General features: G+C 40.4%; 1 protein-coding gene across 2 annotated transcripts in view; it reads right to left on the bottom strand.

Moving 5' to 3' along the window:
- The window catches only part of UBE2H (ubiquitin conjugating enzyme E2 H), a 107,491-nt gene extending 91,790 nt beyond the window's left edge, over positions 1-15,701 (bottom strand). Inside the window, exon 1 of one of the 2 annotated variants that reach the window (XM_032401578.1) lies at positions 15,204-15,701. In XM_032401578.1, coding sequence (XP_032257469.1) covers positions 15,204-15,256 — 53 coding nt within the window. In that variant the 5' untranslated portion in view covers positions 15,257-15,701. The other variant, XM_032401579.1, reaches the window with a different exon arrangement.
- Between the last annotated feature and the right edge of the window lie 655 nt (positions 15,702-16,356).

The following is a 16,356-nucleotide window of genomic DNA, read 5'->3' as shown; positions in this document are numbered from 1 at the left end:
ACTCAGGTCATGATCCCGGGGTCCTGGGATCAAGCCCCGCATCGGGTTCCCTGCTCGGCGAGAAGCCTGCTTCTTCCTCTCCCACTCCCCCTGCTTGTGTTCCCTCTCTCGCTCTCGGTCAGATAAATAAATAAAATCTTTAAAAAAAAAAAAAAGTCGTTTCTTTTCTTTTGAAGGACTTAAAATGAGCAAAGGAAACAAACACAAAAGAACCAGTTCAACATCTGACAGAGTCATCAAGCCAGTAAGATGGCTCTAAGTGCCACACTCCTGACTCTCAGCATCTACATGACATCCAGGTGTTAGTATTATTTAAGGCCAAAGGTCTAAAAGTGCACCACTCGGGTTACTAAACCAATAAACAGCTAGTTATAAACACTTCTGACCTATATCACACAAAAGCCCAGGTGTCCCCATGAGTTGATACACAGATTCTGAACTATCTTCTACAACCTCAAAGAATGTATTACTATTTATTACTATGTTTATAACCAGCAAGATAAATTACCATTAATACTCAATTTCTACCTTTCTTCCTCACTATTTTCAAGGAAGCTCCTAGGAGAGATACTTTAGCTTAACATTTTAGCCTAGAAACCAAATGGGTTTGGCCAAATTTTAATATCTATTATTTTTCCAAAGGTCGCTTACCTAATAGCCTCAACTATAAATATACTCTGTTCAAGAAAACAATGTATTGGGGCACCTGGGTGGCTCAGTCAGTTAAGCGTCTGTCTTTGGCTCAGGTCATGATCACAGGGTCCTGGGATCGAGTCCCGCATCGGGCTCCCTGCTCAGCAGGGAGCCTGCTTCTCCCTCTGCCTGCCACTCCCCCTGCTTGTGCTCGCTCTCTCCCTCTCTCTGACAGATAAATCTTTAAAAAAATTAAAAATAAATAAAACCTTAAAAAGAAAACAATGTATTGTATATACTTTTATGACTTTCATCATCAGTTAGTATTATTCCAAGGAAGAAAGGAGAAAATGGCAAAAACATCAGCCAAAATAAAAATACACCAAAAACTGTCAAAGTAAAATGAATTTTCTCATTTAAAGAAGTAAGCTTCAGGGGGCGCCTGGGTGGCTCAGTCGTTAAGCGTCTGCCTTCGGCTCAGGTCATGATCCCAGGGTCCTGGGATCGAGCCCCACATCGGGCTCCCTGCTCGGTGGGAAGCCTGCTTCTCCCTCTCCCTCTCCCCCTGCTTGTGTTCCTTCTCTCGTGTTGTCTCTGTCAAATAAAAAAATAAAATCTTAAAAAAAAAAAAAAGATACCAAAATGGTGAAAAATGCATTCCTTTTAGAATAAAATGTTTCTATGGGCCAAAATAATGATCCTCTGCTCGAATTAGTGGGTAAGAATATATTCTTCTCTGAGTTAATTATGTAACTGGTTAATAACAAGAAGCCATGCAGAATGTAATAGTATTTTATCGGTACCCCACCCTAAAACTCCTAAGATTATAGAATTCCTTGACTTATGAAGCTTTTAACTAATACCTTTGCAGCTCATTCTAAGTTTATCTTCATTTTCACATATGTTATTACATATCTAAAACCAGCCAAATGTAGAAAGTTAAATTTGCCATTTGCAAATTGCTAAATAAACATATCCAACAATCTGTGTGCTCCCAGACCACATCCTCATATATTTACATCCCATTTTGTTTCCATAAGGCCGTACCATCTACACTTCATTCAAAAGGCCATACCAATCTATACTTCATTCAAGTGTAACTTCTGAACAAAAGCTAACAACTTAGATTAATGCACTAATACATTACAATTAAGAGTCAAAAGCAAGGAGCAGGAAGATGGTGGCATAGTAAGAAGACCACAAGTTCACCTCAGCCCATGAACACAATTAGATAACTTCTCAAATCATCCTAAATATCCCCAGAAATCAACCTGAAGACTGACGAACAAACTCTACAACTAAAGGGAAAGAAGAGGCCACATCAAAGAAGGAATTTAAATTAAAAAAATTTTTTAAAGTCAAAAACAGAAGCAACAACAAAACAGACACACACCCAAAAGTCAAAAAACAGTAACTCCTTCCAGGAGTAGAACCAAAGTCCCCCGGGCTTCTTGAGTGTCAGCTACACTTAGTGACTATCTTCCAAAGAATTGAATACTGAAGGAAAAATAGTAACGTCACAGGAAAAACCTGGCAAGCACCACTAAGGCCCAGTGGATCAAGGTTAACATCACCTGTGATGTCCTAAGGACACAGGTATGCCCCTCATACCGTCCATTTGTGATGAGAAGGGCACTTCACCTCTGTGGTATTCTTCCCAAAACCCCACAATGAGTTTGGCCAATTTTAATACCTTTACTATTATGAGGTCTAATCATGAGTAGTAAAAAAAAAAAAATCAGATAAACCAAAATTGAGGAATACTCCAAAAAACACCCTACCAGTACTTCAAAACTGTCAATGTTCTCTCAAACAAGAAAGAAGTGAGCAACTGTCACAGACTAGAGAATACTGAGACATGACCACTACCTGTAATGTGGTATCCTGGATTTAATCCTGGAACCAAAAAGAACATTCATGGAAAAACTGGCAAAATATGAATAAAGCCTGAAGTTTAGTTTACGGTAACATACCAAACAACCATTGTTGGTTGTTCTTAGTTTTGACCAATGTGTCTCTGTAACGTAACATGGGGGTAACCAGAACTGAGTGAGGTACAGGAACTCTCTGTACGATCTTTGCAACTTTTCTGTAAATCCAAAATTAAAAGCTTATCTAAAAAAAGTAAAAAGTTATCAAACATTAAGGCAAAAACAGTAGAAAATGAGAAAGGCTGGTTACTTCCCAAGCCTTCATCTCAACTTTTATAAAAAATTAAGCATCCAGGGGTGCCTGGCTGGCTCAGATAGTAGAGCATGTGACTCGATCTCAAGGTCATGACTTCAGGCCCCACACTGGGTGTGAAGCCTACTTAAAAAAATAAAAAATTTTAAAAATAAATAAAATAAAATAAAAAAGCATCCAAAGTCTTTATACACGTTTAGCTGTCTTAAGACTAGTAACTGAAATTACTGTAACGTGGAGCAAAACTGATCCATTAAAGACACCCAGAGTTTAAATATCAATGAAAATGTTGGCAACTGGGGCGCCTGGCTGGCTCCGTCCATAGAGCATGAACTTCAGGGTCATGAATTTGAGCCCCATGTTGGATGTAGAGATTACTTAAAAAAAAGTTAGCAATTAAATTTTCTACAGAAGATATCTTCAAAATACCTGGAGAGAATTAAAAGACATATTATAAAATATGTAAAATATTAAGTACTGAACTGTTTTTAAACTCTGATGGGATCCTATTCGGGCTCTGGACATACCTTTTACTCACCTGTATTCCCATTCCCTAAATTTACCTTTTATTTTTTTTTTAAAGATTTTATTTATTTATTTGAGAGAGAGAGAATGAGAGACAGAGAGCATGAGAGGGAGGAGGGTCAGAGGGAGAAGCAGACTCCCCGCCGAGCAGGGAGCCCGATGCGGGACTCGATCCCGGGACTCCAGGATCATGACCTGAGCCGAAGGCAGTCGCTTAACCAACTGAGCCACCCAGGCGTCCCTAAATTTACCTTTTAAAAACCAAAATATGATTTAGGTAATTAAATACAAAGTTTTTGAAAGGAATAGCATGATGTCATTCTATGCAGATAAAAACTTCAAGTCAGGCACTATTACAGGGCTTATATTATTTTTTTAAATTATTGACAGGTCACATACAATTCAGACACCTCAAAAATACAAACGCAATGCCATCTAATCTACAGAGACACCAGAACATTTATATTAAGACCTACTTAGTGTCATTCTTCATTCTCTGACTCTTACATTCATAAATAAGATTAACAAAGGCATTAGGCTCTACTATTTTTAATTCTATTTTTCATATAACAAATGTGACTACTAAATAGTAAAACTGATTCTGTAAGTCAGGAATGAAAAATAGACTCCTTATTTCAACTTTGGCTTCTATTTTTGGTATCAATAATTAAAGTTACCAGAGTTTACTCTCCTAATCTGAAGCAATACAACCAAGAATTAGTATTTCTCAAACTATTACTTAAAGCCATAAAGGGGGGGGCAGCGTGCCTGGGTGGCTCAGTCGGGTAAACATCTGCCTTCATCTACCTTCGGCTCAGGTCCTGATCCCAGGGTCCTGGGACTGAGTCCCCCATTGGGCTCCCTGCTCAGCAGGGAGTCTGCTTCTCCCTCTCCCTCCCCCTTCCCTCTGCTCATGCACTCTCTCTCTCTCAAATAAATACAATCTTTTTTTTAAAGCCACAAAGGATATTGCCCAGAAATAATACAATTATTAATCTCAACTCAAAGAGCCATTATGTTCAGAAAGCAACCATTGCTTTGTAATACTATTATTTGCATTCCAGGTTTTCTCCAAGTAGAAAACCATGCTAAAATTAAGTGTAATATCTACTAAAATGTCATCAGAACTTCATCAGAGCTGACAAAACACTGTAGGAATGACATTTAAGAAATAAAACAACCAGAACTGACAGACTAAAATCCTTATGTTTTATCCAATTCAATAAGCCCCAATTTAAAAGCATACAAATCATACACTAATTTCTGATTCTATAAAAGACAGAATTTCTAATTCTATTACCCATTAAGCAAATGGAAAGGTAAGACATGTATCTGTGTCAATTAAGATAATCCAGTTCAAAGGCTTGTGCATACATACCAGATCACCCCCAAAAATGGAAAACAAGCACAAGTAAACATGGAATTTCATTTGTCATTCTTTGAATTACAAGATGCAAAGGGGCTAGAACTTAATCCTGGGAATAAGCTCCCACATGAGTAGGGGACTGTTCCCGTTTACCCTGCCTTAAGAACACAGGCAGATGGATGCTGGATGATAAAGACCTCTAGACTTCCTACCCTGAGACTTATTCAAAGAAAGCAGAATCAGCAGTTTCTGAATCTCAGAAACACTGACCAGATAATATAAAACTAGCTTAGAAACACCAAATTCTTCAGAGGCAAGGAGAGACCAGGACCTTTAAAGTATAAGAACACAAAATTCAGGTGTCACATTCCATTATGTCTGACTTCACTGAACAGAGTTAAGGCAAATCTAAGGCATAGCCTGTTTTTACATTCAGAGGACACATAGCAAAGTTGTATACTACTATGTATTTTTAGCATAAGTTCTAGTTTGATAAATAATTGCCAAACCGCACAAAGTGAACTAGGCCAAGTATACTGATTTCCAAACTCCTAGAAAAAAGGATCTGGCTTCACTACTACTTCTGGTTAAGCTTGAATGTAAGATAATGTGAAAGATCTGGAAATACCTTATCTTCAAAGGTTTATTTGTGTACTTTCCTGCCAGTGCATTTAACTTTTGCTCGATTTCGAGAAATTAGTCAAAGTGTAAGTTAGGAACACCAACAGAAAAAGAAAAGACATACAAATGGAAATATATGAAATGAAATGATAGTCTTGATGAGCCACCAATAGTCTTCTTGATATATCATGGTTCATAGGTTATAAAACTCAGCTAAATCTCAAAGGAAATGCCACACTAATTACTCAAAGATAGAATCTGGTACCTAACTATTCTAACCCAGGAGCCTATAGAATGACAAGACAGAAGCAAAGTAAGTGTTCTCAAGTATATAAATGATTCAATACAGGTATACTCAAATATATGTCATTTGATCATCAATGACAGCACTCAAGACCTGCCTTTCTTAACTGCCAGGAGAAATGGGCAGCAATCCAGACAATCAGACTAAAGAACACACTCAAAGGTCTACTTCCTCTCTTTCTTCCACCCATAAAACAAATCTGACTTAAAAGTATTTTGTTTTTGTTTCTGTTTCTAATCTCTAAGGATACAAATGAATAAAGGGGCAAGAAACAGTTTTTTTCCCCTTTATTCATTATGAAGATGGTGGCTATAGCGAATTGACTGAATTACTTCGTAAAATTAACAGGTGTTAATAATGTCAAATGCTGTTGCCAAGATCGGTGATTTCTGTTATCAAACATGTATCATGTTCTACATTTTAATGTGCTTTGAATATGTGAATGTGAATATACTGTGCAGTAAAAACCCCAAACCTCCAAGATCTACATCATGGGATGATTTCATTATAAAAGCCTTAGTTTAAATCAGCGGTCTGACCAAGTACTAATTCACAGCTGTGGGACCATATATAAAGGCCACACAAAAGTGAGTGTTAATGAAAAAAAAGTAAATTGTTTCTTTCCTCTGGAGTGAAACAAAAAGGGTTATGTAGTTTCAGGCTGTGTTCCCAAGGAGACTTACTAATTTATATACAGATTTACATAGATTAGCAAAAGGGTACTAAACATTCAGTAGTCTGTAAGATCATAAAACAATATAATCAACTATATTACACCCAGTGATCTCTTATGAACACAATTCTAACTGAATCAACTTCCTATAGGTAACCACAATGGAAAGGTTTACCCCCATTTTTTAATTTTTAAATTAATCAACATTTCTGAAACTAAGCAACATAAAGTCAACTGATTGAAAAGCAATATCCAGGTAACCAGAGTTATAATGGCACCATTTGGACAAAACAACTAAATTTATTTTCACTAAGCTGAGCAGTAACCCAATTGCTTCTGAGGTAACACGAACCAGGCGCACTCTATTTATATTACCTCAGCTAAGATTTTAGAATCCAAGAAACCTTGAGAAGTGTACATGATAAAAACATGATATATGGAAAAAGAAACATTTTGCTTAATGTTAAACAGAAAACTCATAACTTACAATATTAGTAACAATTTCACACATAGGGAATATCTCTTTTATACATAATGCCTCCCTAAAAATGTCTAAAAGTTAGAGACTGAGAAGTTGAAGAGATAAGATTCCATTCCCAATTAAGTAATACTCTATATCCCTAAATATGGTCCCTCCAAGTGGTACCTGTTGTGGGCCCAGAAGCAGACCCACCGGCCATGACTGTCTTCCAGAGCATGACAAAGTTCAGCCAAGCCTCTCCCCTTCACATGGGTTTCCTGCTCCTCCCTGACTTCTCAGCAGGGCCAGGTCAAAAGATCAGCAGCACCTGTATACACCTCCTATCTTATGCCCTGGATGCCTAAAAAGTGGGGGAAGGCAAAAGGATCCTTCGCCCACATACAGCTGCCCTGTGGGGCTTTCCACCACCTGGCTCTTGAGGATCTGGGTTCCGCCAGGCGCAGCAGCCAACACAAGCACCAGCCTGCAAACAGCCAGACACCCTCTGCAAGCATCTGGTGAGGTACAGAGAAGAAACTACAATAGTACCTACACAGAAAGACAGTTCTACTGAATCACCATACCCCCACCCCACCTGAGAATCACTAATGTAACAACAGTCTCTCAAAAGTACACAGACTTTTCTGTATTTTCAAGAGGTTCCTATACTGCACTTTAATTACATTTTGGCAATCTGAAAATAACACTCTCTTAATAAACATGCTCAGAGCACCATCCTTGCGTCTGATGACTGAACCCAAAGTCTCCCCACCAAATAGTCATCGATTGCAACCTGAAACAGGCATAAACCAGGAAGCTGTCTTCTTTCTTGTTAGCCAAGTTAAAAGCTCCAGCTGCCAGTAGTATGTTAATTGTTAAAGCAACATGCACGCAAACACCTGCATATAAATTCAAATGCTTGTCATTTATAAGAATGTGACAATAGCAACTACTACAAAGCAATGTCTTTTTTTTCTTACAGCAATGTCTATCAACCTATCAAATAAATTACATCGTGTAACGCCAAAAAGTAAAAAAGCAAAAAAAAAAAAAAAAAAAAATCCTATTTTGTTAAAAATTAACTTTAAAAAAATTCCAGGGAAACATATTAAGGAAACTATCAAGGAAACACGTTAAGGAAACATATTAAGGAAACATATGATCTGTTTCCGGTTCTGCCTGAGTTGCCATTGGTTCCTGAATTTAGTCCATATGAAAATTAAGATACTATTCAGACCTCAACAGAGTTCTACATCAATATTTATAAACTGCTATAAATGTAATTGGAGGTGCTAAGTAAAAATAACATAAAAAAATTCTTATCAATATCAAAAAGAAAGGGAACCATCAACAAAAGGTGTGTTTATCTTTTCAGAAAAGGATAGTCTTACTAACAAATGCAAAAATAAAAGTTTTTTGTGACCATAATTCCTGAAAGTATCATGTCAAAGGGCCATAAAACAAAAATATTTTACAATGAAAATTTCGTTCACTAATTTTGAATGGAGGAGAGAGAAAAACAGTTACAAAACTAGCTTTGACAGAGTGGATTAGAAATCAGTGCTTTAGAATATTATTTAATGGGATTCCCTTAAAATACAAAACAAACAATAGTTCAATGTCACAATTTAATTGTGTGTGAAATACAATCATCAGTCAAAATTAAATTCAGGCCACCTGTTAAAAAGTTAAACTTATACCAACCCCATGATTCAGCTATTCCATCCCTATATATTTACCCAAGAGAAAGAAAATATCCATCCAAGCAGCTTCATTTGTAATAGCTCCAAACTAGAAATAACCCAAACGCCCATAAAGAAGTAAATGCATAAACAAATTGTGGTATAGCTATACAATGACAGGGTGAACCTCAAAATATGATGAAAGAATTCACCTAAAAGTACATACTGTATAATTACATTTATATAAAATTCTAGAAAATGCAAAATAATCTATAGTGACAGAAATCAGATCAATGGTTATGTTGATAGACTTCATGGGTGATATTTATGTCAAAACTTATCTAATTTATCACTTTAAGTATATATAGTTATGTCAATTATACCTCAGTAAAAAACAAACGGAAAAAAAATTCCAGATACCAAAACTAATTCTATAGCTCTTGCCAGTCAGATCTAATCACAAATGTAATATATTTAACCTACCAACTCACAGTAGGCACTTTGAGAAGTACAAAAGTGTCCTTAATTTAAGGATCACCATTATCTCTCTCTCTCTCTCTCTCTCTCTCTCTCTCACACACACACACACACACACACAGTTTAAAACAGAGAGATCAGAACTCATTTGTCATCACTATGACAGGTTGATTGCTTCACTGCTGAAATCACACCAACTAAAACACAACAGAACAAAATGAGAGCACAGAGTATGGGGCCCCACGATTTTTAAATATTTTAATTCAAATGGTTACTTTCTTTGCTCGAGAAGAAAACAGAAAAAAGAAATTAAATATTTTAATTCAAATGGTTATTTTCTTTGATCTAGTAAAAAACAGAAATAATCCAAAAAGACAAAAAAAGCCTTATGCGCAAGATGTTAATTTCAATCTTATCACAGAAAAATGGCCAAGAATTAAATCAATGGCATGGGCATAGAATGACATATTACATGACCTCTTCATTATGTTTCAGACTTTTAATCAGGAAAATAAGCTGTAAGAAGTAGTCAGCAAAAACAGGGCACATACAGTATGATCAACATATAGTATGAAAATAATATATGGGGGGTAGGAGACTGGTAAGAAAAAACACTGTAAGGTTAATATTTGAGGACAGTGGTTCTTAAACTGTAGTCCCTGGACAAACCTTCCAGTATCATCTGGGAACCTGTTAAAAAAAAAAAAAAAAAGCTCTCAAGACCCACTGAATCAGACAACTCCAGAGCTGGTACCCCAGCAACCTGTTTTAACAAACCCTCCAGGTAATTAAGATCACACTGAAGTTTGAGAACCACTGTTTAAAGGATAGAATTATGGGTGACTCTTTTCTTTCCCTTTTTGTAACCTATACTTTCCTCAATTACCTTACTACTTGCATAATCCAATTAAGTTTTTTCATTAAAGTATTTTACTAAAACGTATGTTGTGGGTCTATAGTCAAGAAGCTATTATACCATAAGCACTTTTACCAGTCTGAACTGCATGCCTAAAAATGCAACGATTCTTGGAATCATCAAATCTATTAAGAGTGAACAAGATAGGGGCACCTGGATGGCTCAGTCGGTTAAGCATCTGCCTTCCACTCAGTTCATGATCCTAGGACCCTGGGAATGGCCTCCTATCCGGCCTCCTATCCGGCCTCCTGTCGGGCTCCCTGCTCAGCGGGGAGCCTGCTTCTCCTGCTCCCACTCCCCCTGCTTGTGCTCTCTGGTTCTCTCTCAAATAAATAAAATCTTAAAAAAAAAAGTGAACAAGATACTATTACATATTTGTGTGTGTATACATGCACATAAGTCCATGTGTACACACACATATAAAACATGCTGGTCAAGGTGCTAGGGAAATTGCACAACACTAGGAAACCAACAAATCCAGGTTTTTCTAATACATGCACACAAACAGTGTTAAGTGACTTTTAAGGGTCACATTTGCAAAAGATTTTTTCCCCCAAAAGATGAATTTTTAGGCTTGTGTGTGTGTAATTTACTAGAACTGCACTGCAGGACTCTGATGTTCTGAAGCTGTGAATGCTTACTCATGTAGGTTCCTGCTTAACAAAAATAAGTACCAGTGCGTTATATTTGTCACCAAAATCTATGCAGAGAAGACAAATTCAGAACACTGGGAGCTGCCAAAGCTTTAACTTTTAGCTTGAAGACCATAAAACTGTTCCACCTTCCACCTCATCATCTCACAAAAACAGAGGCCACAGGAAATAAAAGCAAAACACAGGTTCTCTAACTGACACTGGAGCTAGTTAAAAGATTACAGAATTATCTACACTTTGAGCACAAATTAAAGAGTAACAAAGACTACTGATTTAGGGATAGAATAACTACTGATTAACAACAAAATACCAAAGTTGATGTGAAAGAAACAGCTAAGCGTTTTAATGTTTTTGTTTCCATTTTTTAACATCTATCTTTAAAATACTAGGAATACATATCCCCCATACATCCCATGGCATAAAATTCACTTTTTAACCTTTTTACTCCTTGAAAAGTCAACTCTGAAGTAAATACAAGTTATTCAAAAAGCTGCTACATAGACTGTTGACCTACTATAAACAGCTTCTACTTTTTTTGTTTTGTTTTAACTGGTTACATAAGCATCATGACCACCCACACTGAAATTTTTCACTACTAAACCCGCAGCACCTAGCACCAAGCCTGGCATAAAGACGGTGCTCAAATGTTTTAGGGGGATGAACTTGTTATTGAAAGCGTCTGAAACCCTAAAGCAGACACCCAGGATTCTCTAAGACTTCACTAATGCCGTTAATGAATTTAGTAAAAGTCACTGCCCCTTTCTAGCACTCTTCAAGCTTTTGCAGGGAAAATTTACATTTCTACCATCCTTTTGAATCCCTGCGTGAGTCATATAAGTACATTTAAAGTGGTGGCATATCCTATTTTAAGTTACTGCAACTCCCTCTGAAGACTTAGTTATTATAAAGTTCCAAAATCTCACCAATAACAAATACAGCGTATGCCAAGTCCCCATTATTACCAGGTTCACGTTTCTGATTTAACCTTGAACATTTATTTCTTGTACTCTAAAAGGTCAGGTTTTCCTCTTTTTATCCCTTGAAAATACACTTCATCCTGTAACACTACTCACAAGGCCTCCCCAGCCCCTACTTCTTTTGTATATAAACACACTCTGGTCACACACTCCATCAGCTGTTTGGTAGCTCCGCCCCTCCTCCTTTTCCGGGTAGTAACAGAGCAGCCAATGAGCTGGGAGGAGCTGTGCCTGAGGCCTTTTGCCTGCATACGCTTTTCCAAAACAAGCAGCTCCAGCCTTCAGCAGGGGCCACTGGTTCACAGATAAAAGGATCACCAGGCTGTGCAACAGGGTGAGACGAGTAACCCCCACCAACAAGGAAACCCGTGTAATCTGAGCTGTTTGTTCCTCCACCAGGGAGAATTTAAACCGATATTCCTTTAGGGCAAATCACGCTTTAAGGTCACCAGAGTCCCAGTTCTCAGACGATCTAAATAATCAGAGATGGAAACCTCAATGCTTGCCAGGCTGGGAACAGCACAGTATAACCAATCTACCTGACTTTGCAAACAAATGGCCACACTATTCACGACCATTGCACAGGATTTGGGCTGACTGTAAGTTTTTTGACTGGGACACATTCCTACAGGGCCCAAAAGTCAGTACATCAGTCTCTAGGCTCCTGGAGAGGTTTGCACAACCCTCAGGAAAGGATCAGAACAGAAACAATGAATGAGTCAGAGTTTCAGAACATAATCGCCCAGCAGATTATTAAGTGCATCGGTGCAAAACACTCACTCCCTGCATAACTTGAGAGTCAGCTCTCCTCCTACCAACCCGTCACAAAAGAAATATCACCGACTCCAAACAACAACCAGAGACAGTGTCTCCGAAAGAATCTCGCGAGCTGGTGGAAAGCAGTGGCCAATTAGTTACACATCCCCTTCTCTCCCTACCCCCACACCGCTACTTTCCTACTATATAGGTTCCCTGCCAAGCTGTAAATCGTGGTGGCATAATTACACTCAGGAGACAACCAAAAATGGGCTGAAACAGGAGATTGCAATGAAACCAGCTATCGGCCTCCAAACCAAAGAAATCATCAAGGGGCACTGAGGGGCAAAAAGCAAGTACATTCCTTCAGACCTTCTCTACTTCCTCTCCACCATCTTTCATTTTCAACCCCCGGCCCTTTCACACAATTGTACTAATTTTAATAGTGGGTTGGAAAATTTTTCCTTCAATTTTTTGCTAAATATACCTTGCTCAAAAATTAGTGGCTCCATCTGGGCCTACTAATACGAATTCAACAGAGAAAAGAGGCCACAAAATCTCTCATCCCCACAACACACATGCACACACAAAAGGAAATAGAAAAATTTTAACTTCCAAACTACGTGAGACCCGAAAATAACAAATATGAAACAAAGATAACCTCTGGCTTTTAAGTCCCGAGACTGTTGTCCTCCTATCTCAGAGATCTATGATTTTAAAGCGCCTCTGCTTTCTTTTGTCAGAAAGGAGGAAGGTGGGGAAAGAACAGAAGGCCAATGCATCTTTGCCTTTCTTCATCTTCTACTAAAAATAAGCTATGAAATAAGCCACTTAGGGGAAGAAAAAAGAGAAAGACACCCTGCTGTTCTTTGTCTGTTTTCCTCTCCCTCTCCACCCCCCACACCCCGACTCCTAAATGCGGTAATCATTCTAGATGCCACAACTACTAAATGAACAAAAGGCACTATATGGAACAGGCATCAGGTCAAGTTAGGCCTCACCCTTTATCCTCAATCTTCTAAAAAATATGCATGTATATAATTCAAGACTCTGACATTGATCAAAAACAGCTGGAATTCTCTCTCCACCTCCATCCCAATTAAACATTAGGGAGAAAATTGCATTAGGTGTGACAGTAACTCTTAATTCAGGATAAAAATAACTCAGATTCTGCCACCATGTCATTTCCTAGTTTCTAAACAAAAATAAAACCCGAAACTGCTTTGTGTAAAATGTACACACAGCCATAGCCACAAGTTTTCCGGCAACCTTATGAAAATCCAACATTACTGGTATCATTCACACATTTACAAAACTCAATCACAGTCACAAACAGCTCAGTCAATTTCGCTTGTGCCTAGACATATATTTGGAACATGTATTTCATTATTTGCTCCTCTCTGTAATCCCCCCCTTCCACCTCCCAAAAATTGTAAACTTCAAACCCTAAAACTTAGAAGTCTATCTACTGTTCCTAATTTCTAGCTAAGTTTTCCTGAGTGAGGAGAAAAACACCTTATTCCTGAAAAGATTATGGAAAAAAAAAAAATCTCTTGCCCAGGCAACTTCCATCCCATCCCCCACTTCCAAACCAAATACAAACACTACTTTTTTTAAAACTTCGGAGAATTCCATAACTGAGTATTTAACAATAATCATCAATCTCTAAAAAGGAGAAAAATGCCCAATCAAAAAGAGTAACAAATAAAAGGAAGAAAGAAGGAATTCACCTGAAGAATCTAGCCAAACAACTTGAGTTATATAAACAAAACCCTGCAACAGGGGGAAATGGTGGGGGGATGGGGGTGAGGGAGAAAGAGAAGCAGGAGACAGGACTTTTTAACTGCGTTTCACACACCACCACTCCCCATCCCCGGTTCCCCTTCTCCCCAGGGATTAGTTGTTCAGAACACTGGGCTCATTTCCTCTCCCCCAGCCCAACCCTCTAAATTACCCCTCAAAAATTTTCTAGATTTGTCACAGGAACCTTCGCGAATTTCTCTAGCTGGTCATGAAATAATCAGTCTGGACTCCAACCAAAACCACTGCCTGAAGGCCCCTTATCAGTTACAGCTTTCCCACTGCTACCTCCAGAGTACATAAAGTTGGGGGGGGTGGAAATAAAGGGTGTCACTTGGTAAAATCAGGGCAGTTATTCCCCCAAGAACCTTACCCTCAGAGAGGGAGTTTGCTTAAGTGGCTAGTACAGGGGCTATTTTGTCAAGGAGAGATCCTCTTTCTCTCCCTCCCCCAGCTGTCATATCCACAATATGGAGGGTGGCTTGACTGGAGGGCCTGGGGGTCCTCACCACATCCAACTATGGGTGGGACAGGCTTTGTCACTGAAAAGAAAAACGGTGGGGTTCTTCTAAGGACCAGAAAGCTTAACAAGGGTCTCCGATTTAAAACACTCAGAGCTCTTTATTACAACAGGGGGCACTGAGCAGACTACTCTTCCTAATATAGAAAGGAATTAGGGATAAAGGAGGTCACTTGAGTTACCCCAGTTCAAGAAGCATAGTGAATGTAGGGAATGGAGGCATCTCAAGAAAGGAAGAAAGGCTTCACTCTCGAGAATTTCTATCACGAGTCCCTAAATCCAGGGCGAGCAAACAGGAGAGACCCTGAGGTGGGCACGGTGGTCAAGAGAGGTGGATGGTCCTGCAAAAAAAAAAAAAAGGCCGTCTTGGGAATCCAAAACGTCGTGGAGGAAAGTCACGGGCAATGGGGGTGCAGAAGAGCGAGGAACAACGCACATTTCGGGGTGCTGCAGATAAAGGGGGGAGCTGAAAAGGCTCTTGGCTCCTGGGAGGTGCCAAGGAGCCGCCGTAGGCACTGGGGGGAGGGAGTGGAGGAAGGGAGCCTCGGACAGTGGCCTGGAGTGCCCCAGGGCCCCTGCTTGGGTTTCAGGGGTGCCCTGGGCATCCCCACACCGCCCCCACTCGACAGCCCGAATCCCCCCTCCACGAAGGATACAGCTTGACCACGTCCGTGTCCATCCGCCTCTTGCCCGGACTGGGGGATGACATGGTGTCGCCGCTGCCTCCCCGTCGCCTGCGCCGCCGCCTCTCTCCTTTCCTCGGCCCGTCTATCACGGGCCCCGGGCCCCGGCTCTGAGGAGCCCGCGGCCGCGCCGGCTTCTCGGTGGAGGTGGCAACACCCCCGCGGTCCTGTCCGGTCCCGTCAGCCGCCGCCGCCCCCCGCACGGGGGAACACCGGGCACTGTCCGGCCGAGTGGGGGTGGGGACCCCGCGGCGCCCGGCTCGGGCTGCCCCTCTCCGGCTGTGGGTTCCTCCGCGGCCTGGTCCCGGCGCTACTCTGCGCCGCGCGTCGCTCCCTCCTGCCTGCTCTGGCTCGCTCGTCTGCTCGCCCGCTCACCCTCTCGCCGGCTCCCTAGCAGCCTCCACGACAAGCGGACGACTCCTGCTCAGTCGGCCTCTCTACCCCAGCCTCGCTCTGGGCGCCGTGACGTCACCTCTGTGACGTCATCGGCGGGCGGGCCCAGCAGGCGAAAGGGGTGGGGCGCCGCCGCCGCGGCGTGGACTTTCCCGGGTGGTTCTGGGAGATGTAGTTCCTTTTTCTCTTGCCCTCAGAGCCCTGTGCCCCCTCCCCCAACTCCCCCACACACTTAATCGCTCAACTGCCAGTGTCGTTATCATCATCATAAATGATAATAGTAAATAATGGCAATATTATGACATTTGTGTGTTTTAGGGTGATGAACCTCCTTCTCATATACACTGTTAAAAATGCTGTTCATTTGATTTGAGGTGGCAATTACTAGGATAGGCACCAAAATCTGGAAATTCCCACACCAGCAGGTTCTCTGCATCCTGCCCCCTCCTTGGATGGAGAGAATCTGTTTGCAGCGATTGTAGACTACAGCAAGGCTTCCCCAGAGCTTGCAAAGCAGGGTTCATTACCCTCCATGTAGAGAGGGCCACGATTTCAAGGATTAGACTTGAGGCAGCAAGTTGGCAAGACCAGAAATAATTTGGTACTAGCATCCTTATCCCACAGAGTATGAGGTAATTTCAAAAAGGGAATGACTGATAGAAGCAGAAACACCCAAAATATGCTGTAGTTCAAAGGACAAAGATTGTTCTGCCCTCCACACTCCTGTACCAAT

This window comes from Phoca vitulina, unplaced genomic scaffold (genome assembly GCF_004348235.1).
Source record: "Phoca vitulina isolate PV1807 unplaced genomic scaffold, GSC_HSeal_1.0 scaffold4, whole genome shotgun sequence".
NCBI lineage: Eukaryota > Metazoa > Chordata > Mammalia > Carnivora > Phocidae > Phoca > Phoca vitulina.
Note: the sequence above shows the minus strand (reverse complement) of the source record. Positions and strands in the feature narration are given on the sequence as shown.